General features: G+C 39.0%; 1 protein-coding gene across 3 annotated transcripts in view; it reads right to left on the minus strand.

Annotated features, from left to right (window-relative positions):
• Window positions 1–27,965, minus strand: part of LOC149204584 (uncharacterized) — a 403,576-nt gene that overhangs the window by 195,281 nt on the left and 180,330 nt on the right. For all 3 annotated transcript variants that reach the window (XM_089394759.1, XM_089394761.1, XM_089394760.1), the window contains exon 5: window positions 12,862–13,192. In XM_089394759.1, the coding sequence (XP_089250885.1) occupies window positions 12,862–13,192 (331 nt within the window). The remainder of the gene's footprint in view (window positions 1–12,861; window positions 13,193–27,965) is intronic.

A 27,965-nucleotide genomic window follows, 5' to 3' on the forward strand; every position in this document is an offset into this window, starting at 1 on the left:
ATATGAGCCTCCAACGAGCTCACCCCAAAAGGCTCATCAGGCATACTGTGCACATCATCCTCCTCAGCCGACTCATGCTCCACCATACGCTGCTCATGTTGAATCATCACTGGTGACTCCCATAGGGTCCATTGACTGCTCACCATACACACCTGAATATAAATTTGGCCTGTTGTTAACAACTCCACATGACTCATGCTCCTTAGAGGCATCCTCAAATGAACCCATGGACTCATCCAAAGAAGAATCCTCACCCTGAGAGGCAGAAGGAATCTCCTCTTGCTCTACCTCTATCATCCCCTCAGTGTTACTCAAGCATGAGTGATCAAGTCCCCAAGGTCCCTTGCAAATGAAGCAAAGACCCTTCCTCCTCATCCCATTCTTGCTGCATGATCCACCAAACTTGAGAAACTCCTCCCTAGTCAATTGTCTCCTGAACAAGCCAATGTTTTTCTCAACCAACCTTTTGTCCAGTTCATAAGCAAGAGGTGAAACCAGTTGTTCTCTCCTCCAAATGGTCAACAATCTAGCCCGCAACTACCTGCAAATGGCATCACAATCTCCCATAACTGAAGACAAAATAGACAACATGTTTTCTTTGACCGCCTCAGTGTGATGTTTCTTAATGTTAAAGAAACATTGGAACATCTGATGGATCAAGTTATCGCACCCCCAATCAAGCATGATGTCATAAGATCTAACCATGGCCATGATTTCTAGAATCTCAAGCTTCTTCCCAAAGGTAGAGCCTGCACTGTTGTCCAAGTCCTGGAAAGTTTCTATTATCAATCTGAAAAATCTCCTCATAACATTATCATTGTAAGGATCTATTGGGGCAGTTAGTCTCATGTTGTTACTGAGACAAGATGCAACTGGAAGTCTAACCCCTTCACAAGGCTTCTCCAAGAACTTGTGTTGTATGAGAGAAAGCATGGCAGGTTTTAAAGCCCAACTTAGCTTCTTCCCCTCCGACTGACCCACCTTGGAAAGGAGTGAGTCTAGTTCGTCCAGTTTGAAAAGGGCTTTCACTGTGACCCTCATGTGTTTCAAATCAGTCCCAAGTGCAAAGATTTTGTGTCCTATTTCTGGCTTCTTCTGCAAATCTCTTGGCTGCTCATGGTTAAGAATGGCATGGATCTCTTTTGAGAAAGGTCTGCTGGCCAATTTTGTTTTTTGATCTATATTGCAGCCCATTGAGGGACCACTGTGTTGGTGTATGAGATGTTTTAAATACTCCATTGTTAATAACATATATGGAAATAAGGTCAGTTCAGTTACAATTAGTCAACAAATGACAATAAAAGGCTACTACAGTAGCATGTAAAAACATTGACATACTCTAGCAACCAATTTTGCTCACCACTTAGGACATTTACTGACCATTGCAACAGTATTTGACTCAATACATGGACTTCTCACTCAGCCACACATTTACTGTCAACATAAGACTGACCAATTCTAACAGTCCAGCCCTATACTTAAGATAATCTGCCCTTTAACAACTCTGATTGTAGTATTCCCTTGAAAAAAAATGCCCCTGCTTTACCAATGACTTCCCAAGTGTGTTGGATGTGTTCATTTTTGGGGTGCTTTGTCCAACAGTTAGATGGTGATCATGCTGTAACTGTTTCTTGATTTTTGTTCCCAATACAATTGATGTATATACCAAAAAACTTCAAAAATAGACTGATGCTACTTATATTTGACCCAGACCCAGAAATTTACACAATAACATCGCACAAGCAGCTTTTGAAATATAAAGGGTACATGGAATAGAAAAGAACGATGGAACCTGGAATGACGATCAGCTAGGCACCCTCCAATTTGGTGACCAAATGCAGAATCAAGGCGTTTCCAGATTAAGCCACTACATTGTATGAGTGTCTCACTATAACAGCTTTTAATCATGCCCAAAATGCATGCACAGGCAAGTCAATATTGCTCCCACACACAGTGACTATGTCCACGGACAGTCTGAAGTTATTGATGTTTTGACCTTCTCATGCAGTGCTCTGCTACAAGTATATCTTGAGCTCCGACTCCATTGGCTCACAAGTTCGAGATAGTTGTGGCTTTAATACAATGCTCAGGCTTGGAGTTTACTTCAGCAACATGGAATATAGGAGAATGACCCATCCAATTCTCTGCTCTTTAACCTCTGCTACAGCCACAAACTTATAGGACACCTTCAGCAATTGGACAACTTGTGCTCCCTTCTGACTGATATACACCTTTGTATAGTCACATCTCGTTATTACAGTAATCACAGCCCCTCAGCTACAAAATTAACAAATGCAATCTTCAGAACTCTGCAAGATGCAATCGGCCTTATTAAGCAATCGAATGTTGGCTCAGAAAATCAATAAATTCAATCTCCTGATTGCAAAATACATCAGGTCTGAAGTGCTAGGGACCTGGGCCAGCGTTTGTTTCTCATTCAACAAGAAATTTGCATCCCCCTCTCGGCCTTACTTAGTTGAGAAACCTTCGCCCAGCTCTGAAATTGATGTCGACATCTTTCTTCAGCAATATAGTCCTAGACACAACAATCATGAAGGGAGATCCCTATTGAAATTTCTAAGTATGACACGTTAGAAATCCCTACTGCATTATCTAGTTTATTTTCTCCTACTTGTTCTTTTCATTAACAAGTTATTTATAAATATAAACACTGAAAATAAACACAAATGCAGCCTTAACTCATATATAGATCAGCAGCTAAAATAACTGAGACAAACACACAAGGGACACCATTATTTTTGGACAATCGTTCCCGGAAAAACCCAATGCGGGAAAACCGGTGTAGCAGATATGAGGGTTTTATTATTACGCAGTTTCTGAATACATCTAGGGTGCGAGAAATGGCTCACCCAACAAAGAATGGGCTCGGCAGTAGTACCTCTCCTCGGAGACAGATATTCCGGTTGATCAATCACCAGATGAACAATCCCACGGCAACAATTGCAGCTCCTTAGCTGGACATCAAAAGCTGCTCCAAGCATCTCTGCGTCACTCTGCAGGGACTGCGTCACCCTTCCCGGCTCACCAGCACTCAGTGTGCCCTACAAAAATCACCCAACGCTACCTCTTGACCCTATGTCAACTCTGCTAGCCTTTGTGCAGCTACTGAAGCCTCTACGTCAGCCCCTTGGCTCTCTCTGTCAGCTCTCAGACCCTCTGCTTCACCCATGTTGGCATCTTCAGCGTCTACATAGATCCCAATTGCCTTTGCGTCAGCCTCTCCAGGCTTTGCGTTGTCTCTCTGTCACTATCTCTGCCTCTCTGCTATGTATTCTCGACCTCATGCCGAACTACCCCTCACTGCAACAAATCACTAGCTAGATTCTCTCAGCAAGACCCCGCTCTAGAAAATCGAACTGACTGATCAATTTGGTGTATCTCCAACTGACCGAGATTAAGTCCCTAATCAACAGCTAAGATTAAATTCGGCTTGATCCATGTCATTTAGAACATTCTCACCCAATTTTATATTAATACCCATTAATATTTTAATTTTCTAGAGTTTAGACTTAAGAACCCCATTAAAGATATTAATTATTTTAATATCTCTCCAACCGATTGGAATTTCCCCAAACCATTTATGGGTCTTGGAAATATTATGTGCCTTAGCCTCTCCACAAATTTTCATGGCTAGAGCACATCCGATGCCACCACAAATCAACACTCCTTAGCGAAGAATGTGCTCTAGTAATGCTCCATCAACGAAACATCACACTGATTCTCCACACCGGTAACTGTGTTGATGCTTGGCTTGCTGACTCACATCATCTGCACTACTGCTGCCCGTGACACTGCCACTGCGATTGCTACATCTGTAATTGTATCTCCCTCCCAATATGTTGCCCCTAGCACTGCCACTGCTAATTGCTGCACTACAACTCAGCTACCAAGAAGTAGGTAATTGACTTCTCCCAAACATTGACATCCCAGTCAGTCTGGAAGCCTTGTTAAATTGAAGCTGCCTCTGTTGCTATCCTGTGCTCCCTCTGCTCCCACTGCATTGTTGCATACACCTTTGTGCCTCTCGCAAGGCTGCAACCTCTACCGCGTTGTCTCAGATTTCTGCACCCAAGCGTTGCCTTGCTGCTCCACTACACTTTGCTCCACCTGACATCTACCATTCTGCTATTGTCATTAAGGGCTCTCGTAGCCGAATATGATCCAAGAATTTGGGCACCTCAAGGATCCTGCCCCTAGTTTGTAGTCCTCCTGACTATAACTCGGTCTCTCCCCACCTCTTCTCTAGAGGTGCATGAGCACTCATGGCACAATCATCATCAGTCTTGACCTATTTCTCCGCCTTAGCTGGAGCTGCCTTGGAGTCGGAAGCCTCTCCCTTGCTTTTCTTTCTGGGACACTAGGATGCATAATGACCCATCTCCCCACAATGGAAGCACTTCACCTTGGAGATGTCCTTCTTCTTCCTCTTCCCTTGTTGTCCCGCAGATGCTAGAGACGCATCCTCCACTTTTTTGATTTGACTTCCCTTTCCACTACTCTCCGCCTTGGTCAACCTCCTGATCTCTTCTTGGCGAAGAGCTGCCCATATCTCCTCCCATCCTAGAAGAGTAGCCCTGCCCCAAATACTTTGGACAAATGTCTCCCACTCCTCGAAGACTACATTCAAGGCGGTCCTCACCATGAACTTCGGATCAGATGTAGACCCCACGGAAATAAGTTAGTCACAAATCTCCTGCAATCTGAGGAACGGATCTATCTGCTCTCCCTTCTGCATCTGATACGATCGCAGTTGATTCTCCAATAGCATCGCTCACTGCACGGAAGTGCCTTGATACAAGGTTATCAAAGTATCCCACATCTCCTTTGTTGTGTTCTTTTTAGCAATATGTGGTATGACATGGTCTTTGACCCCGTCTAGGATCATGCACTTTGCCCTCGCCATTGCATCCTCATACTTTTCATTCTCAACTGGGTCGACTGGAATAGCCACGGTTCTCAACGCAAAGTCCTTGATGCAATGTCAATCCAGGATTGCCAGGATCCTTGTAATATCCCGTTTCAGAGATATTCTCCAAAACCCCAGTAATCTCCAACCAAATACGTACAAATGATATAATAACCGGGAAACTCAAAATGATAAAAATAACAGAGGTGCAATATATAATAATATAAATGTGCAAGATAAGCAGATACTCAAGAAATGCAGAGAGAAATGTTAAGCCATCTTATTATACTGAACAAGAGAATGAGTACAGGAGGTGATCAGAAGGATGGCACCTCGACTTGCACAAGGCAAGTGAAGAAATATACTCAGAATAGCAAAGGAATGGCCTCTCTCAGAACTGTGTGGAAGCTGCTAGTGAACTATCGTGTTGTTGCTGCTGCTGGAAATCAAATGAGGATTTGGGGCTGTTCCCCTCGGAAAATGTTGAAACTTTGGAATCGGACTCTACTCAAGAAACCCATAAAAACCCAGAAAGCTTTCCTGGAATAGCCAACCCCCGAAAATTACCCCCTTGGGGTTCTGCGTAGTGCCTCAATGCTCTGCGCTGCCACTGAATGAAACCCTCCAGAAATCTACCTAAAACCTCTGCCAGAACTCTCCAATATGCAAGGGCTAATCCCCTACTCAATCTCCCAGCACAAATCCTACTGCAAACCCTCAATCCAGAACTCCTGCCAGAAAGAACTGCGTCATCCCTCTCAGTGTTGCGCAGTCCTCCAAGGTGCTCAATCCTCCTGCCAAAATGCTGATGAAACTACTGCTGAAATGCTAATGGAAATACCTTGCCCGAGCAGGCACTCGAAGTCCCCCGGGGCTAAGGGTGAGATCTCCGAACAGAGACACTCAATGCACTAAACAGTGTTGCAGACTAGCTAAACAGCCAGCGTGCTCTAAGTCGAAGTGACTATCTCAAATTCTCATAACTGATGGCCAAAATGAGGATGATACTCTTTCTTTCATAGCCTTTGCCTCTCTCAATCCCAAGGCCCACCTTCTCCAGTGTAATTCCTCTCTTGCCACGTGTTTCGTCCCTTCTGCGCAGTCCCTCCAAGTGTCTGCGTGGGCTCCATCACTGCGTCCCCCTTTGGCCCCCTTGGCTCCCCTTTAAGTCACAACGTTGTGCTACTAGGAAGCGACTTTTATTCTAAAGGTGAGTCATGACCCCCTTTCCCTCACCTTTTTTATTCATAATAACTATAGAAGGCAAAAATAAACAAAATCGAATATTCCAATTAGCCATGGCTAATTAGGAATATTACAATCCTGGCCTTCCAGATGACAAAGTTGAAATCCCCGTCCAACCTGTCCTGATCCCTCAGTTTGTTCACTACCATTTGAAGAAATTTCAACCCCCACTCCGGTTATCAGTTTTCCTTATCACTCCATGCTTTTATTTTTAAATCCAAGCATGATAAAAACTCTAAAATATGGAAATGAAAATACTTTTCTGAAAACACAAATTTAGAGATTTCACAACCGCTGAAATTACAAAAATAAAACACAGCAAAATTATGACAGCCACACAGTGATTTTCGGTCAATGTGACCTTGGAAAAACCCCCTACAACTCTTGGGGAAAACCAGTTTGAGAGCTCCTCTTTATTTCTGAAAAGGCTTTTATAGAGACACTGAAATACACAGTAAAATTTCCAGCAACCACAAATTACAACTTATCTCGATTTCCGTGCTTGAACTCTCCTCGAAAATCATGCCAATCAACAAACAACCAAAACAAAAATTTTGACAGCATTAAATGCTATAAGGCCTACCTCGAAAAATGTGCCCAAAACTTGTATGCATTGTACGGACTGTACAAATTTCAGCAGTACAACTACCTCGAAATTTGTGCCCTTGCTACTGTCCCTCTTCCTTGATTTATGTATTGTCCCTCTTCCTCGATTTCTGTGCCTTTCTCCTGTTGTATGATTTTTCCTTGGGAAGCGTCCCAATAAATGTTGTCCAGATTTGCTAAAATGTATTCTTGTTGCTCTCCTTCACTTTCTCACTACTCAGAAATTTTCTCCTTGCTCTCTCTTCTCTTTCTCTCAAATGCTCATGAAAGAATGAATGATATTTTCCTCTTCTCTTCTCCTTTTCTTCTCTAAATGACCTTTTGAGTTACCCTAAGATCTAATGGTTGAGATTCATTTAGATCTAGGGATGAGAATAAATGTGCATTTAATTCTCACTTTCTATTTTTTAACTCACCCACTTAAATAAAGATCCATTTAACCTTTTATATCCATAGTCACTTTTTCACTTTCTAATTCTTCATTGACTTTAATAAAGTCACCTTTAAATTAGAATATAACTTTACCACTTATAAAGTCACTTTAGGAGAAAAGTACAAATAAATTTGGACACTTTTCCCTAGGCCAAAGATCAAAGCCTTAGGGAACCACTTGTCCTCTGGTACCCAAATTTCCGCTCCTCTTCTGTACTCCCTTTGAGTTTCGACTTCCCTCTTGGAAATCTCCCTCTGAGTCCTAATTTCCCTCCTGGAAATCCTCCCGCCAAATGTCGAACCGCTCCTCTCCAATCCTCCTTGCAACTGCAACTTGGATCTGGATTTCTTGGCTAGAAATCCGTGAAGGTGGCGACTTCCTCTACCTTGGTTTTATCCCCTTAGGTATTGTTCTGCACTGACAGAAACAACACCCCACCAACTTCTCAATCACAATCTACCCACAACTCCTCAAGCCCCGACAACTGAAGAAACTGAGCCTTTTAGGCTCTGCGCAATCCCAACAATGGCAAAATCTGCTCCTCCTGGCCACAGCGTCAATCCTTCCTGGCTGAGAAAGATGACCGGGCACTGCGTAGGTCTGATCTGCCCCTCTACCTCTACGCTGACCATCCTCCTGGCTCGAAATGATGATGTAGGCCCTCTGCCTCACTTCTTCTCTATTGCTTCTGCTCTGGCAGAGCATTGTCTCTCGGGACAGCTGCTACTGCTGCAAATTCTTCAGATTACTACTAGTGCCTTCAGTCTTCCTGTGAACTGCAATCCTCTGATACCATGTTGAAATTTCTAAGTCTAACACGTTAGAAATCCCTACTGCATTATCTGGTTTATTTTCTCCTACTTATTCTTTTCATTAACAAGCTATTTATAAATATAAATACTAAAAATAAACACAAATGAAACCTTAACTCATATACAGAACAGCGATTGAAATAACTGATACAAACACACAAGGGACACCGTTATTTTTGGACAATCGTCCTCGGAAAAACCCAATGCAGAGAAACCAGTGCAGCAGATATGAGGGTTTTATTATTATGCAGTTTTTGAATACATCTAGGGTGCCAGAAATGGCTCACCCAACAGAGAATGGCCTTGGCAGTAGTACCTCTCCTCGGAGACAGATATTTCAGCTGATCAATCACTGGATGAACGATCTCACAGCAACAATTGTAGCTCCTTAGTTGGACAGCAAAAGCTGCTCCAAGCTTCTTTGTTGCTCTGCATCACTCTATAGGGACTCTGTCACCCTTCTCGGCTCACCCACACTCAGTCTGCCCCACGAAAATCACCTAGCACTGCCTCTTGGCCCTGTGTCAGCTCTGCTAGCCTCTGCGCAGCTACTGAAGCCTCTGCGCAGCTACTTGGCTCCCTACATCGGCTCCCAGACCCTATGCTTCACCCACGTTGGCCTCTTCAGCCTCTGCGTAGCTCCCATTTGCCTCTGCGTCAACCTCTTCAAGCTTTGCGTTGTCTCTCTGGCACTATCTCTGCCTCTACTATGTATTCTCGACCTCATGCCGAACTGCCCCTCGCGGCAACAGACCACTAACTCGATTCTCTCAGCAAGACGTCGCTCCAGAAAATCAAATTGACTAATCAATTTGGTGTATCTCCAACTGACCCTCAAGTCTCCTCTTATACTTTTCCTGTTGAGTCTTCAATGGCCGAGATTAAGTCTCTAATCAACGACTAAGATTAGATTTGGCTTGATCCATGTCATTTAGAACATTCTCACCCAATTTTATATTAATACCCATTAATAATTTTCCTAAGTTTAGACTTAGAAACCCCATTAAAAATATTAATTATTTTAATATCTCTCCAACCGAGTGGAATTTCCCCAAACCATTTCTAGGTCTTGGAGATCTTATGTGCCTTAGCCTCTTCACCAATTTTTATGGTTAGAGAACATCTGATGCTACCACTAATCAACACCAATGTTTTAAAACTCCGACTCCGACTCCGACTCGGCCGAGGATCGACTCCGACTCGGCCGAGGATCGACTCCGACTCCGACTCCGAAACGGTAATGACTCGGCCGGCTCGATTTCAATGACTCGGTCGTTGTAAAAAATACATTAAATATTTGTTTTTTTTATTAAAAAACATAATTTTAAATATTTTAAACATAATTTTAAAGATTTTCATTCATGTTTCCAAACACACAGCATTATAATATAGATGGAAGACAACATATGATCAAAGTAGGCTCATGAACCAATCCATTATATCAAAATGGTACCCAATGGCAATACAATTACATAGTCAACTGTCATACATGATCAAAGACTCAAAACAAAATACAAATAACCAAGGAGGCTAGAAATGGCCTCTACAACAAAAGTAAATTGTGATGGTGACCAGACTCCAATACTAGTACTACTGCAGCACTGCTAGCAGCTACACTACTACTAGCTAGTAGCTACTGCCAGAGGAGCCAAGATCATCTCGACCAATCTCTGGATCATCATCATCAGAACAGTGAAAAAAAAATACAGTAGCTATAGGTGTCAAGGTAAGGGTTTCAAATTTTCAATTTGTATTCCTTTGTGTGTTCCAATGGAATTTGTTTGGGTAATTCTTTGAGTATAATTTCAGAACTTTATTGTATTTTTGATCCGCTGGTGTTGTTTTACCTTGAGTCTAGACTCTAGGGTTATTTTATCCTTAAGATCTGTTCTCTTCCTTTTTCCCTTGTGATTCGGTTGGGATTCCTTTTCAATTGCACACCCAGAATTTTATTACAGACCTGCTCCAAAGAACTCGACATCCACTAACAATGAACTACAGGACTTATGCTTGACTGTGGATAATCATTTGCACTGAAGACTCAAGTAAAGTGTTTAGGGCTCGGACATGTGTAGTAGGGCTTGAGGAAAAGTTATATTAACTGCAGATTTTAGGCCTTATAACCAGCAGCATAGTACTGTTTAGGTCCTTTTTGCATTAATTTGTTTTGTAACTTTGAGTCTCTTAGGTATTCTGTTGAGTGCAAGAGTAGGCCCTCATCCAGGGCATCGTTTGACATTTCAATTGTAATTTGGACGATACCTTATTGCATAAACGAAACTTCTACAAGACATTGACATCCGATTGTCAATATATGTTGTTGACTCTCACTATAAGACAGTGGCAGTAATCACTTTGTATATCAGTGAGTAACTTCAAGAAATAAATGCACCACGCCAATGAGAACAGTGCAGTTTCTCATCAACAACTTGATTCAACACTTGATCTCTTGACTTGGTTGTTTACATAGTATACACAGCCTACATAACAGTATACATATTAAACATAGCAGTAATCTATACATAATAGTTGACACAGTATATACTATATATATAATCTATACATATGCATGACAATAATGCACAACTTATAACGATATAGCAGAGCTCTAGTAAGACAGTGGTTGGTATAACAGTTTGAGATCCAAAACAAACATTAAACAATTTAAAAATCCCAAAAAAATCAATTTTTAAATGCTGTTTACGTGTGGAGGGCCGTCCCTTTGTGACTCGGCCGAGTCATATTGGAAACGGTCGGGTTGGCCGAGTCATGGGTGACTCGGCCAACCGGACCGTTTCCAAGGCCGGGTCACTCCCAACAGCATCAACTCGGATCAACTCGACCGTTTCGGTTTCGAAACGGCCAGTTTTTAAAACATTGATCAACACTCCCTCTTAGTGAGGAATGTGCTCTAGTAATGCTCCATCACTGAAACATCACATTGATTCTCCACACCGGTACCTGTGTTGATGCTTGGCCTCCTGCCTCACATCATCTGCACTATTGCATCTTGTACTGTGTCCCATGACACTGCCACTGCCACTGCTACATTTGTAACTACAACTCCCTCTCAATATGTTTCCCATGTTGCCCCTAGCACTGCCACTACTAACTGTTGCACTGCAACTCAGTTATCAAGAAGTAGGTAATTGACTTCTCCCAAATACTGACATCCCAGTCAATCTGGAAGCCTTGTGAAACTGAAGCTTCCTATGTTGCTATCCTATGCTCTCTCTGCTCCCACTGCGCTGCTGCATACACCTCTATGCATCTCGCACTGTTGCAACCTCTATCGCGTTGCCTCAGATTTCTGCACCCAAGCGCTGCCTTAATGCTCCACTACACTTTGCTCCACCCAACATCTGCCATTCTGCTACTGTCGTTAAGGGCTCCCATAGCCAGATATGATCCAAGAGTTTGGGCACCTCAAGGATCCTGCCCCTAGTTTGTAGTCCTCCTGACTACAAATCAATGTCTCCCCACCTACATGTGTTGTTATATGTTCCTTGTAAGGGCACTAGCCAACATGTCTATTGTTAGCCTCCCTTACCTCTTATCTATCTAGAACAAGGAGAGAGTCCTACATTATTCATGAATCATAATTATATATAACTCATTCATATCACTTGTGTTAGAGATGTCATCAAGAGGAGCACACCACTTCTCTCTCTCTCAAAGTAAACCTACACCTGTGACCTGTCTGCCTCCAACCCTGAAAGTCCATCCATAAAGAACACCAGAAAAAGGAACATCGCACCCTCTATGTCCCCCATATTATCCTCCCCCGGGTATACTACAAAGCACAACTCCTAGAAATGTCGAAAATAATTTAAAGAAGGAAGCTTACAAGATATAACATCAGAACATATGTATAATGTATGAAAAAATGTGGCAAAGGTACAGTGTTATAGAATACTCTATGTGTTTGGACAACTCAAGAACCTGTCAACAGAGGGAGAGAGTTAGAGAGAGAGAGATCAGATGATGAGGCAAATGATGTCAGGATCTCCTGCGAGTGATGGCCAAGGGCCAATGGGGAAAACAAAGGCATTGGCTGGCTGTTGGTGTCATCTGGAACCATCAGGGGGTCCGCCTGTATGATCCAAGGCAGGGAGGGAATGTACAAGGGATACTCCTAGCATCTAAGGTCGAAATAAGGAAACTATGAATGGATCTTTGGCTGCTCCTCTGGGACTGGGAGGCAGTCTGACAGCCAGGAGGTACTCTACTCTAAGATCGTCTGGAGATGATCTCTCTAGCACTCTGAGAACGTGTGGTCTGATATATGGATTGGTACTGCCAAGCTGGTCCAGAGAAATTTCCCTACGAATATGCACTCCCCTTTCTAAAATCTTCTTCGAATAAGCCAATAACTCACTTTTTACTGTATGAAACAAACATGTTCATCATGTCTCATTTAAAATAATTTTGTCGGAGAAAACTGTACTTTGCCAGATGCTCTTTTCTATCTGATGTAAAGATAAGATAATTAAATTTGAATAGCCATAAACAATTAAGAGAACAATGATACCTATGGATAGGTTTTCCAAAGAGAACAATCTGATCTCTACATTGGGAACAAAAATGCTGCAAGATCTAAAGCAGAGAAATAACCATGCTTGGAAGAAGTGCAAGGCAGTGCTCTTTCTTCTTTTAAAGTTCTAATCTTTAACAAAAGAAACAAGCATTGGTTAAATCCAATTCAACACACATATTCACTTCTATTTCAGAGAAAGATTGACTTCTTAGTCATAGACTTCTATAATATACATCAACAACACAAACTTAGCAATCCTGTTATCATCAACAAATAACAAAATTCCAATGCAATGTTCTACCTGTTCATCCCCTGGTTGGCGTTCCAAACTTGAAAAGTCAACAGTACGACAATCAACACGAGAAGGTGTTCCTGTCTTTAACCTATCAGTTTCAAAACCAAGACCTTGTAAATTTTCAGTAAGCCCTTGAGATGCTGATTCGCCTGCTCTTCCAGCTGACATACATACTCTACCAACCCAGATTTTTCCATTCATGAATGTTCCTGTTGTCAAGACAACTGCAGAAGCAAGAAAATCAACCCCAAAAAATGTATGTACTCCTTCCACATTATCATTCTTTCCAATCAGCAGTTCTGTTGCCATTGCCTCTCTGATGTAAAGGTTTGCAGTGCTGGATAAAAAAATTCATATATTAGAACTTGAAGCACGATCAATAACAAAAGGAGAGGATTCTTGTATTTACTCAACTGGCAATCAAACACTCTCGAACAGTCTAGCTTAATTTCTCCAGATATTAATTGAAGATATCAAGGTATTACATCAAAACCTTAACCAACTAATAGAGTCCATACATTCATAATAATATCATATTCTTTTTTCTTCTCAAAGTATTTGGCAGTTATTTCTCTTTTACTGCCTATGACACAAGACAGTGGCAACTGGTCAAAGACAATGAGTATACCCGGGTCCAGATCAAAGACATGTAAAATATTGATGTATTATGAACTATGTTACCAGATCTTTTCCCCCTCATCCTGGGATACACCCACTGCATATCAGATCCAAATCCTTCTCAAATACATCTTGGATCCTTCATGGATCCGTATCTGGGGGAGGACATAGCATGGACATGTACAGGATCAGTTCAAGATATATCTGGTACAGGTTCCGGTATTGTATCCACAACCCAAAAAAATGAAAAATAACATTGAAACAGTAGATAAATCAGCATTCACATCAACTTCAAGAACTAGAAAAATAGATATGTCGTTAGGACATGAATTGTGTCATCCACCCACCCCTTAACCAGACTCCCTCTGTGAGAACTTTTTCCATGTACATGCACATGAATTAATAGCTTCAAATTTAAACAAATATATAAAATTATTTGTAATCTTTGCTGCCTAGAAAGCATTTGATGGGGCAATAATAGGATATTAGGCAAGCTCTTATGTCTATCTATTTGACCACAGTTCAAGCAATCATTTTACAACTTTATAATTAATAATATTCAAACACAAGAAGGGTGTTAGAATAAGCAATAAAATGGTCATTAAAGTAGGGGGCATTAAAAAAGTGATAAAATGGTCATTAGAGGAGGGGGCATTAGAATAAGTGAAGGCCAGTGAGATAAGATAAGATAATTTTATTAATGCCCAACAAATGACCACAGAGGTAGGTCAGTGGGGCTGTTGAGCACAATAGTGCTAGTACATAGGGGGAGCACAGAAAATAACTCCTAAATAAACCAAGATGCAGAACGTAAAATACTACTCTAAGCTAAGACCCATAAATATAGCACTAATAACAGAAAACAAACTTGGGAGAAATGCACCCAAAATCTAGAATACAAATAAGCATGCCAGGATCCACTATCCCTTATGTTAGCTTTACGGGTTACTCCAAAAGTGTTTACAGTGTACACCATGTTTGGTTGGTACTTCTTGTGATTTGGGGTACATGGTGTATGATTCAGCCCCCAGATGATCCATGATGCATTTGCACATTGCAGAAGGAACTTGACCTCAGTTCGGTGCTTGCTTATTATTCTTCCCTAGGGCATTGGAGATCTGCTAACATCTTGGATGGCATTCTACATTATGGCCATATGGAGATGGTTGGTTGCTTGGAGAATGCCCTACTTAGGAGGAGTGTTTTGCATCCCAAAAGAGGCAATTAAACCCTAAACAGCATATGGTAGCTTGCATGCCTGCATTGAATCTTGGAGTTGGCTTGGGGAAGCTTAGGTTGCAACAAATTTCATCAAAGGGGAGTGGACCCAATGAAGTACAAGGGTTGCCGGAGGAGCAACAGACACATCTTTGAGCACCCTTGCATTTGAAGACTTGCATGTGGACAACATTGCCTTGGAGCTTGACATGTGTAACATTAAGTATAGCACTCCACATGTGTGAGCCTACATGTGTTGTTATATGTTGCTTGTAAGCGCACTAGCCAGCATGTCTATTGTTAGCCTCCCTTACCTCTTGTTGACCACTACGTGTCAACTACCCATAGCAGTACACCCCTTTTTTTCACAAAAGGGATAGCGCTTGATCAATGTGTCCGTGCCATTCGACAGTCATCATCAGCCCGATCATATTATGTTGTAAACCTAGTCTGCATGTGTAAATTGTAAATAATCTTAGCAGATCTGAGTCATGTATGTAAATTACCTAGGCAAACCTAATTTTCTAGTGATGATCTACGTTCTGGAAGGTTTTTTGTCTCACCAATCCATGATTGGCAGAGTTTTCCTTTAGCCTAACCCCAAAGCTAGAATGAATTTTGTCATTAGAATCTTAGGGGAATCCTAGTGTACTTGGTTGAGTCTATGTAAAAGTAATTTGGAAATAATCCTAACTATTTGGTTAGGTTATTACAAATTGCTTGATCTACTAAGATTATATTTGTGTCGTAGAACTGGGTGGTTTATGAGGGTCTATGTCAAATGGGTTTTTCCCCTTGAGATGTAAAATTGTGAAAGTCGTGATGTAAAGTGTCCTGAGGGTTAGAAAATAATTAATCCCCTCATGGGTCCTAAGTCCTAAGTAAAATTCCCAAAGGCTAAGTTCGAGGGTCCAAAAATTAAAAAATTAAAAATAATAAAAAAATAAAAATAAACTAAACTAAAATTTAAAAAATAAATTAAAAATAAATAAAAAATTGAAAAAATAAAATAATAATAAGTCAAAGTTTTGAGGAAATAAATGCAAGATTTTAATTTTTTTAATATATTAAAATGCATTTAAAATTTCGACGGATGAGATTAAAAGAGATTTTGATCCTCATCGACGGTCAAGATCATTTTGACATGGATCACTCAAACTAGCCATTGAGAAATTTTTCCTTTAAATAGGGTGTCAGGGGTCATTTCAGATCATTCGATCTGTGAGTTTTGTGCTGAAGAAAGCTCTCTTGTAATCTTTTTCTTGTGCAATAAAGAAAGACTTTGGGGTTGAAATCTTGCTGGTGTTACTCTCCTGAAATGTTGTAAGCTATTTCATTTTTCTGGATAAATTTAATTTCAGCCATTGGTAATAGCTTGATGAAGAGTGATGTTGAACACAGGTATCTTGTTTACTCACTAGGGTTTGAATGGTAATAGAATTTCTTAAAATAATGGCAGGTATCTCCAATGGATTTGGATTTTATCACTGTTTTTTCCCTCTTTATTGATAGTTGAAGTGAGTTGTGTAGGAAATCTAGATTGTGAAGATCAACGGGTGTTTGGGGAAATTCTCGACTGAACCAGCCAACTCCTGAAAAGCATTTTGTTGAAGAGCCCAACCAGTTTCAATCTTGGGTTTATCATTTAAATTTATCTTTTGAATGCATGAGAGGTTTTCTGAAGTACCTCATAGTAGATCTAAAATTCTGAAAATGTTTGTGGATTATCGACAAATCTGGCTATTTAGAGCCTGTAAACTGTGAATATTGCAATTATTTAGCTGGTTCGAGGGTTTTTAATTTTGTTTCTTGCACATTTTACTTCTGGGTGTTCTGTTTTTGCCATTGCAGGTTGCAGGTACAGATTTTAAAAGTTTTTCAGGGTTTCCATCAGGCAACCTGAAGCAGGAAGGGTTTAAAATTTTAATTAAGTTGTTCTCTGCTACTCGAGGCTTCATTTTTATTGCAGGAAAAATTTTTGAAATTTTTAAAACAAGCTGGGTAAAGATCCTCACGTTGCTACGTTTTTCAATGCTACACCATGGCTCTCATCTGCTCTCCACGCCCTCAGATCAGTCGCCTTTCAAAACTCCTCTTCTGCCCAGTTTCCTCACTGAAAATATTCCATCCTACGCATTATCTTATCTTTCTCTGCGTTTTCACTGCCTGCTCAACCCTTTCACTTTCTGCTCCACCCTTTATCCTCAACCATCTCCACGCTGCTCCATTTCCTTTCATCGCTACTCCATTTCGTTGTCCAGCTTGCACATCAAACTCTCCTTCACCCGCAGCCTTTCCCCATAGCTCCCATCGAAATCTTCTTGTCAGCATCTATACCCAACGTTCTGCCCAAAAAAAAAAAAGGCCATCGAGCCATTTTCTTCTCCCATCCACACTAGCTTCTTCGCATCGATTACCTGCCTATTCATCTATCTGTGTGCTGCTATACTTCTGCCCATTTTCGACCTGCAACAAGTCTCCCTCCTTCTCCCTACGCAGCACCTTCTCCGGCCATTTCATTCTACTCTCGAACGCCATCAAATTCCTCATGCATACCTATAGAAAAAATACTCCAGAACAGAAATTTCGATTTTCCTTTAAGTTTGTATGTATGCGTTAGGGTAAGCTCTTGTGTTTTCATTTAATTTTAAATTAGAATTGATTTCGTTTTTATTTTTTTTAAGTTTAGGATTTTATAAAAGTTCTGTTTCATTTCAATCAAAATTAGATTAGATTTTGGTTTTTTTTAAGTTAGATCTTAGTTTTAGATTTAGATTTTATTTTATATAGTCTAGAATAAATTTTAGCTTTATTCTGATTTTTATATTTTAGAATTTAAAAAATATAAAAAGTTCCTTCATAGTTTTAGATTAAGATTTTATTTAGATTTTAGTTTTGTTTCATTTTGAAATTAAAATTTTAAAATCATAAAAAATATAAAATATAAAAAATCATAAATAGTTTTTCTTAGTTTTTAGGTTTGTTCTCATTTTAGAATTTTATTTTTTTATTTTAACCAATAAAAAAAATTAAATTAAATTAAAAATAAAAATAAAAAATAAAAAATAAAAAATTTGAAATATTTTGTCAGATTTAGTCTTGGCTCAAGGATTGGTCATATTTACGATTTTGGTGTATCTTTTCTGCCAAAACTAAAATTTTGGTGGGGGATTAATATTTATCATTTTTATGTGGTTAAACATGCTTAAATGTTCATTTGAAGATTAGCTATATGAAAGTGATAACGGGTTAGCATTTAAGATTGCGTGGTTATTTGGAGCATTTAATCTTTTGAATTTTAATCGCTGGAAAATTATTAAGGCATTGCGCATTTATTGATTATCTCGCATTTGGTAAAATTAATCTTTGCTCAGGTTATTTGATGATAAATGATTGTTAATGGTGGAATTACAAAGTTCATATTTCTGCAGTATTTGATAAACAGTTATTTAATCATTAATTCCATAAGGCACTGGTACATTAACTTCTAAAATCAATCAAGTGCTTGTCTTGCCTTGTTGTGTCTCCCAACCCAACTGGTCCACAGTTGGTCTGCCTTTGTCCCATAGGGTCTACCCCCCTTAGCCTCGAGAGATGGCTTAAACGGAGAGATCGGGGATCAAGGTGACAGCCCCCGATGTGAGCGTTGTCCTAACAATTTGTGCAACAACATTTTTTGGCGCCGTTGCCGGGGATAGAGTTTTTTCTGTCCTTGGTTCCTTCGACATTCATCTCGTTTCTTTCCTCTCGTCCTTAGCTCTCTCCTTTCAAGCTTTTCCGTGTTTCACTTCCTGTTCGGGTGGCGACTCCACTTCATATATCATCTGCAAGAGTGTATACTAGAAGACATCCAAGCAGTTTGTGCAATCCTGCTCCTGATCTTGAAAGGTCCCTCAGGATACGATTACACATAGTCTCTTCTCATACACTTCTTGTTAACCTCGGATAAGAAGCCCTCTCTGATATCCATTTGCTTTTTACCAGTCCAGTTGGGCACGACATCACGAATATATATGCTCCTTCCGATTTTTCTAACATTCAAGGTTATCCCAGTGATCTTCCAACGCTTGGGATAGATAAGTTGCCTAGCTTTCATGGAGATAACACGATTAGTGCTAATTCACATCTGAGATGTTTTAGTATATGGATGGCTAAGTACGCAAGCTCTGATAATTTCGATCATGAAGATGTTAGAATGACTCTTTTTATTATAACCTTGGAGGGCGATGCTCATGACTGGTTTTTAGAAAAGCCTCGGAATTCATTTAATTCCTTACAATCAATCATTGATGCCTTTAAGGAAAAGTATGGAGATAAAAGAGAAGGAAGACACCTCATGAAAGCTATTAGCATAATAAAAAAGAGAGAGAATGAAACTGTTGAAGAATTTAACAAAAGGTTTAATGATATTGTTAGAGAATTACCTCAAGATTATAAACCTACCGACAAATCTCTCCAAGATTTTTACATTGATGCCTTTAGTCCTGAGCCCTCTTATGAATTGAGGCATGCTAGACTTAATGATTATAGGGATTGCCAAGCCTTAGCAATAGAACTTGAAAAGGACAAGGCGGCATCTGGGAAGTCTGAGATCCCAGCTTTCAATAGGGCTGCTACGAAACTAAAAGAACCTAAAGGAAAAGCAGTTCAAGAGCCTGAAAGCAAGCTTGTTCAGAAATTGCTCCAAAAGATCGAAAGCATGGAAATTAATCATAATAAGGAGATAGCTACTTTGCAGAATAGGTTGGTCCAAATGGAAAGAGAAAAAACGCAAAATTTCCAACCTAGAAATAATAATAACAAAGATAACAATTGGCAAAAAAAGGGTCAATCTAGTGAGCAGATACCTCCTAATCCGCTTACTAATTTGGTCGATAATGTTGTACCTTACTGTCGGGTTTGTGATGCTCTTCATGAAGAAGCCACTTGTCCCATCGTTAGAAGAATTTTAGATAATGGAATGTTTGGGGCAGGTGATCAAATAAATGTAGCAGGTAACAAGTTTTCTCTGTCTATGGATGATTGGATGGAGGTCAAGGAAAATAGTTGTGACGTTATGAATCCCTCATCAGCTTTTAGTATAAATAACCTTGAAAATGAAGATGACATTTTGGCTAAGTTATATGGTGAAAAACCTTCTCCAGAGCAAATCATGGAAATTGCTAGAGATAAAGGTCTAACCTATCAAAGAAGGGATAAAGATCAGAGCAGGAATCAAATTCCCCCTCAAACTTTTAACCCTGGTTTAAACTCTGGATTAGATGTTGATTTGGGAAGTTGGTTTAACAATTGGAAAATCTGGGTTCCTATCTCTAAGATTGCTAAAATCCCTTCCCAAAGAGATAAGTTACTAAAAGCTATTTAGGGTCCCCAAGTAAATATTTCTCAACAGAAGACCCAGGAAGTTGACTATCATGATGCTCCCATATATTTGCAAAGCTTAGATGGGGATAACAAAGATCACCAGCCTTTCTTTATCACCTTGTTGGTTAATGGATATAAATTGAATAATTGCATGTTGGATTATGGTGCATTAGCTTGTGTCAGGACTAAAAGGGTCATGGAACAGCTTAACTTAAGAGTTTCTAGACCCTACTATAATATATGTGCCATGGATTCTAAGAAGATTGAAGTGCGTGGTTTGATCAAAGACTTACAAGTTCATCTATCAGTTTACCAAGACAACATGATTGTTATGGATATTGTTGTTGTTGATGTACTTGATACCTGGGGTATGCTTTTATCCAGAAAGTGGGCCTCTGATCTAGCAGGAAGTATTCAAATGAATTGGTCATATGCTATGATTCCTTCTCCTAAAGGTGATGGTTTTGTAAGACTTAATAGAGAGCCCGAAAGAAAATTCCATGTTGAAGATCCTAAGAGACCTCACAACGAGATAATTAAAGAACAATCTAACATTGGGAATTACGCTATCATGTCTAATTTCATAATTCCTCCTGATGATAAGATTAAGGATCTCAATGATAAAGTTTGGCACATGTATTTGATGGCGCACCATCTAGGCATGGTAAAGGTGCAGGGATAGTGCTTAAATCTCCCCTTGGTCACATTTTCAAGTTTGCCTATCGATTAGAATTTGAAGCAACCAACAATGTCGCTGAATATGAGGTTTTACTGTTGGGTCTTGAATTGGAAACATCCTTGAGAATTAAGTTGCTTAGCATTAAGGGGGATTCTGATTTACTTATCATGCAGCTTAAAAATAAGTTTACATGTAAAAATCAAAGATTAAGGAATTATCGAAATGTTGTATGGGATACTATGGAACACTTTGATGCCCTTGACCTTGAAGCTATCCCAAGAGAGCATAATAGTTTGGCGGATGAACTTGCCATAGCTGCTACTACCTTCCAGTTATCTGATGAGGTAATTAAGGATAAGATCAAAATGGAAGTTATATTTAGACCGTCTGTTCTAGATAACTCAGAGCATTGGCAAGTCTTTAATGATGAAAAGCAAGTGATTCGTTTTCTTAATAGTCTAGATGAGTTTGAACTTTTGAAGATTTTCGGATAGATTCTGAGGAGGATGGATCTGTTGATCATGAGCATATCATAAATCCTACTCCTAGGAATGTGGTTGCCTTAGAGCAACACTTTGATCGTCATGATGCCACGAAGTTGAGAGAGGAAAATAAAATGGACCCAGGTGAATATCTCGAGATAAACATTGGTACTCCTGTGAACCCAAAGATTGTCAAAATTGGTAAAGGTACTAGTGTGGAGGAAAGAAAAAAGTTAACTAATTTACTTCGCGAATACCAAGATGTTTTAGCATTTTCTTATGATGAATTAAAAGGCTATAGGGAAGATGTCATGGAACATACTATCCCCTTAAAAGATGAAAATGCTAAACCCTTTTGCCAAAAGCTTAGGCAAATTAATCCTAAGTTAGCCCCTTTGGTTCAAAAAGAGCTTTCAAAAATGCTTGCAGCAAGAATTATCGCTCAAACAAGGCATTCGACATGGTGTTCCAATCTAGTGATTGTTAGGAAAAAGAATGGTATGATAAGGCTTTGTGTCGATTTTCAAAATCTTAATCTAGCATGCAAGAAAAATAATTACCCTTTGCCAAACATGGAGACTTTGTTGCAAAAAGTAACCAGTTCTGGAATGATGTCAATGCTAGATGGATTTTCTGGTTATAATCAGGTATGGGTTAAAAAGGAATATCGTCAGAAAACCACATTCACCACACCATGGGGTACTTTTGAATACATTAGAATGTTGTTTGGATTAACCAACGCTGGGGCTACATTTCAAAGGGCTATGGATTATGCCTTCAAGGGGTTAATCGGGAAATTTATTGAAATTTACCAAGATGATCTTACTGTATTTTCTAAAGATGGTATCAGTCATATAAATCATCTTAGGCAGGTTTTCGATAGATGTAGAGAATACGGGATTTCTTTGAATCCAGCTAAGTCTGTTTTTGGAGTAACCGAAGGGAAATTACTTGGCCATATCATTTCTAAAGATGGAATCAAGATTGATCCTGAAAGAATTGAAGCAATCCAAAAGATTCCTCTTCCTCATAATCTTAAATCCCTTCAGTCCTTCCTTGGAAAAACAAATTTTCTTAGAAGGTTTATTCCAAATTACGCAGAAGTAGCTAAGCCTATTCAAAGTCTTCTAAAGAAAGATGTAAAATTTGTTTGGCAAGAAGATGGCAAAAAGGCTTTTCAGGAAATCAAATGCGCTATTGCAAGAGCCCCCGTCTTAGTTAGTCCCGATTATTCCAAGGATTTCATGATTTTTTCTTTCGCTTCCGAAGATACCATTGCTGATGTCCTGTTACAAAAGAATAAAGATGGTCACGAGCAGCCTATTGCTTTCATGAGTAAAGCGCTTCAAAATTCTGAATTAAAGTACAATACCATGGAAAAGCAGGCCTATGCCCTACTTAAGTCTCTTAAGCATTTCAAAACTTATGTAGGTTATCCTAAAATCATTGCTTTCGTCCCACATTCTGCTGTTAAAGATATATTAACTCAAACCGATTGCTTTGGGACTCACGCTAGGTGGGTTACTAAAATACAAGAATATGATCTGGAGATCAGACCCACCAAGCTACTCAAAGGCCAAGGTTTGGCTCAAATGTTGACCGAAGGTAACGAAAAGACTCTTGGTTTGTTTTGTCTTAGCGATCTATCTTCGCCTAAGTTGCAAAGATTAGGAGAGCATGAGTGGTACAAGGACATTGTTTATTACTTGATGAATCTTACATGTCCTAACCATTTAGTCGTTGATAAGAGAAGGGCTCTTAGATTAAAAACTACTAAGTATTGCCTTATGAAGGATGGCCTTGGATGGAGAAATCCTGAGGGCATAGTATCTAGGTGTGTTGATGAAATTGAGTCCAAGAAATTAATCTCTGAGTTTCATTCAGGATTTTGTGGTGGTCACTATGCTGCTAGAACTACTGCCCACAAAATTCTGAGAGCTGGTTATTATTGGCCTTCGATTTTTTCTGATGTGCATAAGTTTGTTAGAACTTGTCAAGCCTGTCAGCTGTTCACTGGGAAACAGAAACTTGTTGCCTTGCCCCTACAACCTGTCATTGTAAAGGCACCTTTTCAGCATTGGGGTCTGGACTTCATCAGGAAGTTCCATGAAAATTCTAGCAATGGCTACTCATGGATTTTAACTGCTACTGATTATTTCACTAAATGGGTTGAAGCCATTCCTGCTAAGAATGCCACTGAAAAGGTTATTATGGATTTCATTGAAAATAATATCATTACTAGATTTGGTGTCCCTGCTAAGATCACTACTGACAATGCCAAAGCTTTTAGTTCCTCAGAGTTTTCGTTTTTCTATTTCAGGTATGGCATTGTGTTATCTCATTTATCAAATTACTATCCTCCGGGTAATGGTTTGGCTGAATCAAGTAACAAGAATCTCATAACCATTATCAAGAAGATAGTAGGAGATAATAAGATATCATGGGATAGCAAAATCAAGTATGCTTTATGGGCAGATAGGATCACTAAGAAGAAAGTTGCTGGTAAATCTCCCTTTGAATTAGTTTATGGCTTGGATGTAACCTTACCTATGCACTTGAAGTTTCCAGCTTATCAGTGCCTTCAGCATTTTTCTACTAATAAAGATGTTGTTCAAAATAGAATAGATCAGATTGTGGAGTTAGATGAAGCTCGTAGGACAGCTTTTGACGCTATATGTAAAAATCAATCTAACATTAAGAAAAGCTTTGATAAATCCTCTCAATCTAGACCTTTGCAGGTTGGAGATATGGTACTTCTTTGGGATCGCAAGAATGAAAAACCAGGAAAACATAAGAAGTTCGACAGTTTGTGGTTGGGACCGTACATCATCCGAGACATTGCTAGACCAAACTCATTCCACTTGAGCAGATTGGATGGCGAACCACTTGATTTACCTGCAAATGGCCAAATCCTCAAGTTGTTCTTCAAAGATGATATTTGATGCCATGGGCCATTGTCTGTATTGCATTTCTAACCTTAATCCTTGTCATTTCAGCATTTTATTTCTGTTTTAGGATTAGATTTACTTTTCATGTTACTAGATAGTTAATAAATGAAGAGCTTATATCTTTCATGTGCTTAATGTTACATGATGATTTTTGGATGGACGCTACTTATATTTTGTTGTGTGTTGCATGGACGCAGATTCTGGATTCTCACATTCCTACAGTGCAGCAATGTATCCCCAAGTAGAGCCAGATGTTGACCACTACGTGTCAACTACCCATAGCAATACACCCCCTTTTTTCGCAAAAGGGATAGCGCTTGATCGACGTGTCCGTGCCATTCGACAGTCATCATCAGCCCAATCATATTATGTTGTAAACCCAGTCTACATGTGTAAATTGTAAATAATCTTAGCAAATCTGAGTCATGTATGTAAATTACCTAGGCAAACCTAATTTTCCAATGACATCTACGTTTCGAAAGATTTTTTGTCTCACCGATCCATGATCGGCAGAGTTTTCCTTCAGCCTAACCCCAAAGCCGGAATGAGTTTTGTCATTAGAATCTTAGGGGAATCCTAGTGTACTTGGTTGAGTCTATGTAAAAGTAATTTGGAAATAATCCTAACTATTTGGTTAGGTTATTACAAATTGCTTGATCTGATAAGATTATATTTGTGTCGCAGAACTTGGTGGTTTATGAGGGTCTATGTCAAATGGGTTTTTCCCCTTGAGATGTAAAATTGTGAAAATCATGATGTAAAGTGTCTTGAGGATTAGAAAATAATTAATCCCTTCATGGTTCATAGGTCCTAGGTAAAATTCCCAAAGGCTAAGTTCGAGGGTCCAAAAATTAAAAAATTAAAAATAATAAAATTAAAAAATAACTAAAAAATAAAAAATAAAATAAAATAAAATTTAAAAAATAAATTAAAAATAAATAAAAATTCGAAAAAATAAAATAAAATAATAATAAGTCAAAGTTTTGAGAAAATAAATGCAAGATTTTAATTTTTTTAATATATTAAAATGCATTTAAAATTTCGACAGATGAGATTAAAAGAGATTCTGATCCTCATCGACGATCGAGATCATTTTGACATGGATCACTCGAACTAGTCGTTGGGAAATTTTTCCTTTAAATAGGGTGTCAGGGGTCATTTCAGATCATTCGATCTATGAGTCTTGTGCTGAAGAAAGCTCTCTTGTAATCTTTTTCTTGTGCAATAAAGAAAGACTTTGGGGTTGAAATCTTGCTGGTGTTACTCTCTTGAAATGTTGTAAGCTGTTTCATTTTTCTGCATAAATTTAATTTCAGCCATTGGTAATAGCTTGATGAAGAGTGATGTTGAACACAGGTATCTTGTTTACTCACTAGGGTTTGAATGGTAATAGAATTTCTGAAAATAATGGCAGGTATCTCCATTGGATTTGGATTTTAGTACTGTTTTTTCCCTCTTTATTGATAGTTGAAGTGAGTTGTGCAGGAAATCTAGATTGTGAAGATCAACGGGCGTTTGGGGAAGTTCTCGGCTGAACCAGCCAACTCCCGAAAAGCATTTTCTTGAAGAGCCCAGCCAGTTTCGATCCTGGGTTTATCATTTAAATTTATCTTTTGAATGCATGAGAGGTTTTCTGAAGTATCTCATAGTAAATCTAAAATTCTGAAAATATTTCTATGGATTATCGACAAATCTGGCTATTTAGAGCCTGTAAACTGTGAATATTGTAACTATTTAGCTGATTCTAGGGTTTTTAATTTTGTTTCTTGCACATTTTACTTCTGGGTGTTCTGTTTTTGCCATTGCAGGTTGCAGGTACAGATTTTGAAAGTTTTTTAGGGTTTCCATCAGGCAACCTGAAGCAGGAAGGGTTTAAAATTTTAATTAAGTTGCTGGACTACGGTTTTAGTTTCTCTGCTGCTCGGGGCTTCATTATTATTGCAGGAAAAATTTTCAAAATTTATTAAACATGTTGGGTAAAGATCCTCACGCTACTACGTTTTTCAACGCTAAACCGTGGCTCTCATTTGCTCTCCACGCCCTCAGATCAGCCGCCTTTCAAAACTCCTCTTCTACGCAGTTTCCTCACCTAAAATCTTCCATCCTGCGCATTATCTCATCTTTCTCTGCATTTTCACTGCCTGCTCAACCCTTTCACTTTCTGCTCCACCCTTTATCCTCAGCCATCTCCACGCTACTCCATTTCCTTTCATCGCTACTCCATTTCGTTGTCCAGCTTGCACATCAAACTCTCCTTCACCCGCAGCCTTTCCCCACAGCTCCCATCGAAATCTTCTTGTCAGCATCTATACCCAACGTTCTGCCCAAAAAAAAAAAAGGCCATCGAGTCGTTTTCTTCTCCCATCCACGCAAGCTTCTTCCCATCGATCACCTACCTATCCATCTATCTGCATGTTGCTATACTTCTACCCATTTTCGACCTGCAACAGGTCTCCCTCCTTCTCCCTACGCAGCACCTTCTCCGGCCATTTCATTCTACTCTCTGTCGCATCAAATTCCTCACGCGTACCTGCAGAAAAAATACACCAGAACAGAAATTTCAATTTTCCTTTAAGTTTGTATGTATGCGTTAGGGTAATCTCCTGTGTTTTCATTTAATTTTTAATTAGAATTGATTTTTTTTTTTTTTTTTTTTAAGTTTAGGATTTTATAAAAGTTCTATTTCATTTCAATCAAAATTAGATTAGACTTTGGTTTTTTTTAAGTTAGATCTTAGTTTTAGATTTAGATTTTATTTTATATAGTCTAGAATAAATTTTAGCTTTATTCTTATTTTTAAATTTTAGAATTTAAAAAAAAATAAAAAGTTTCTTCATAGTTTTAGATTAGATTTTATTTAGATTTTAGTTTTGTTTCATTTTGAATTTAAAATTTTAAAATCATAAAAAATAAAAATCATAAAAAAGTTTTTCTTAGTTTTTGGGTTTGTTCTCATTTTGGAATTTTATTTTTTTATTTTAACCATTAAAAAAAAAAAAGTTGAAATATTTTGTCAGATTTAGTCTTGGCTCAAGGATTGGTCATATTTACGATTTTGGTGTATCTTTTCTGCCAAGACTAAAATTTTGATGCGGGATTAATATTTATCATTTTTATGTGGTTAAACATGCTTAAATGTTCATTTGAAGATTAGCTATTTGAAAGTGATAATTGGTTAGCATTTAAAATTGCGTGGTTATTTAGAGCATTTAATCTTTTGAATTTTAATTGCTGGAAAATTATTAAGGCATTGCGCATTTATTGATTATCTCACATTTGGTAAAATTAATCTTTGCTCGGGTTATTTGATGATAAATGATTGTTAATGGTGGAATTACAAAGTTCATATTTCTGCAGTATTTGATAAACACTTATTTAATCATTAATTCCATAAGGCACTGGTAAATTAACTTCTAAAATCAATCAAGTGCTTGTCTTGCCTTGCTGTGTCTCCCAACCCAACTGGTCCACAGTTGGTCTGCCTTTGTCCCATAGGGTATACCCCCCTTAGTCTCGGGAGACGGCTTAAACGGAGAGATCGGGGATCAGGGTGACAACCCCCAGTCTGAGCGTTTTTGTGACAATTTGTGCGACAACGCCTCTTATCTATCTAGAACAAGGAGAGAGTCCTACATTATTCTTGAATCATAATTATATATAACTCATTCATATCACGTGTTAGAGATGTCATCAAGAGGAGCACACCACTCTCTCTCTCTCTCTCTCTCTCTCTCTCTCTCTCTCTCTAAGTTACTAGGATTTCTTGAGCTTGTTGGAGCATTTTCAAGACTAGGTTAAGGG

The sequence above is a fragment of the Pinus tabuliformis genome, chromosome 1_2 (assembly GCF_031772625.1).
Source record: "Pinus tabuliformis cultivar Carrire ecotype Pingquan chromosome 1_2, CPIR1, whole genome shotgun sequence".
NCBI lineage: Eukaryota > Viridiplantae > Streptophyta > Pinopsida > Pinales > Pinaceae > Pinus > Pinus tabuliformis.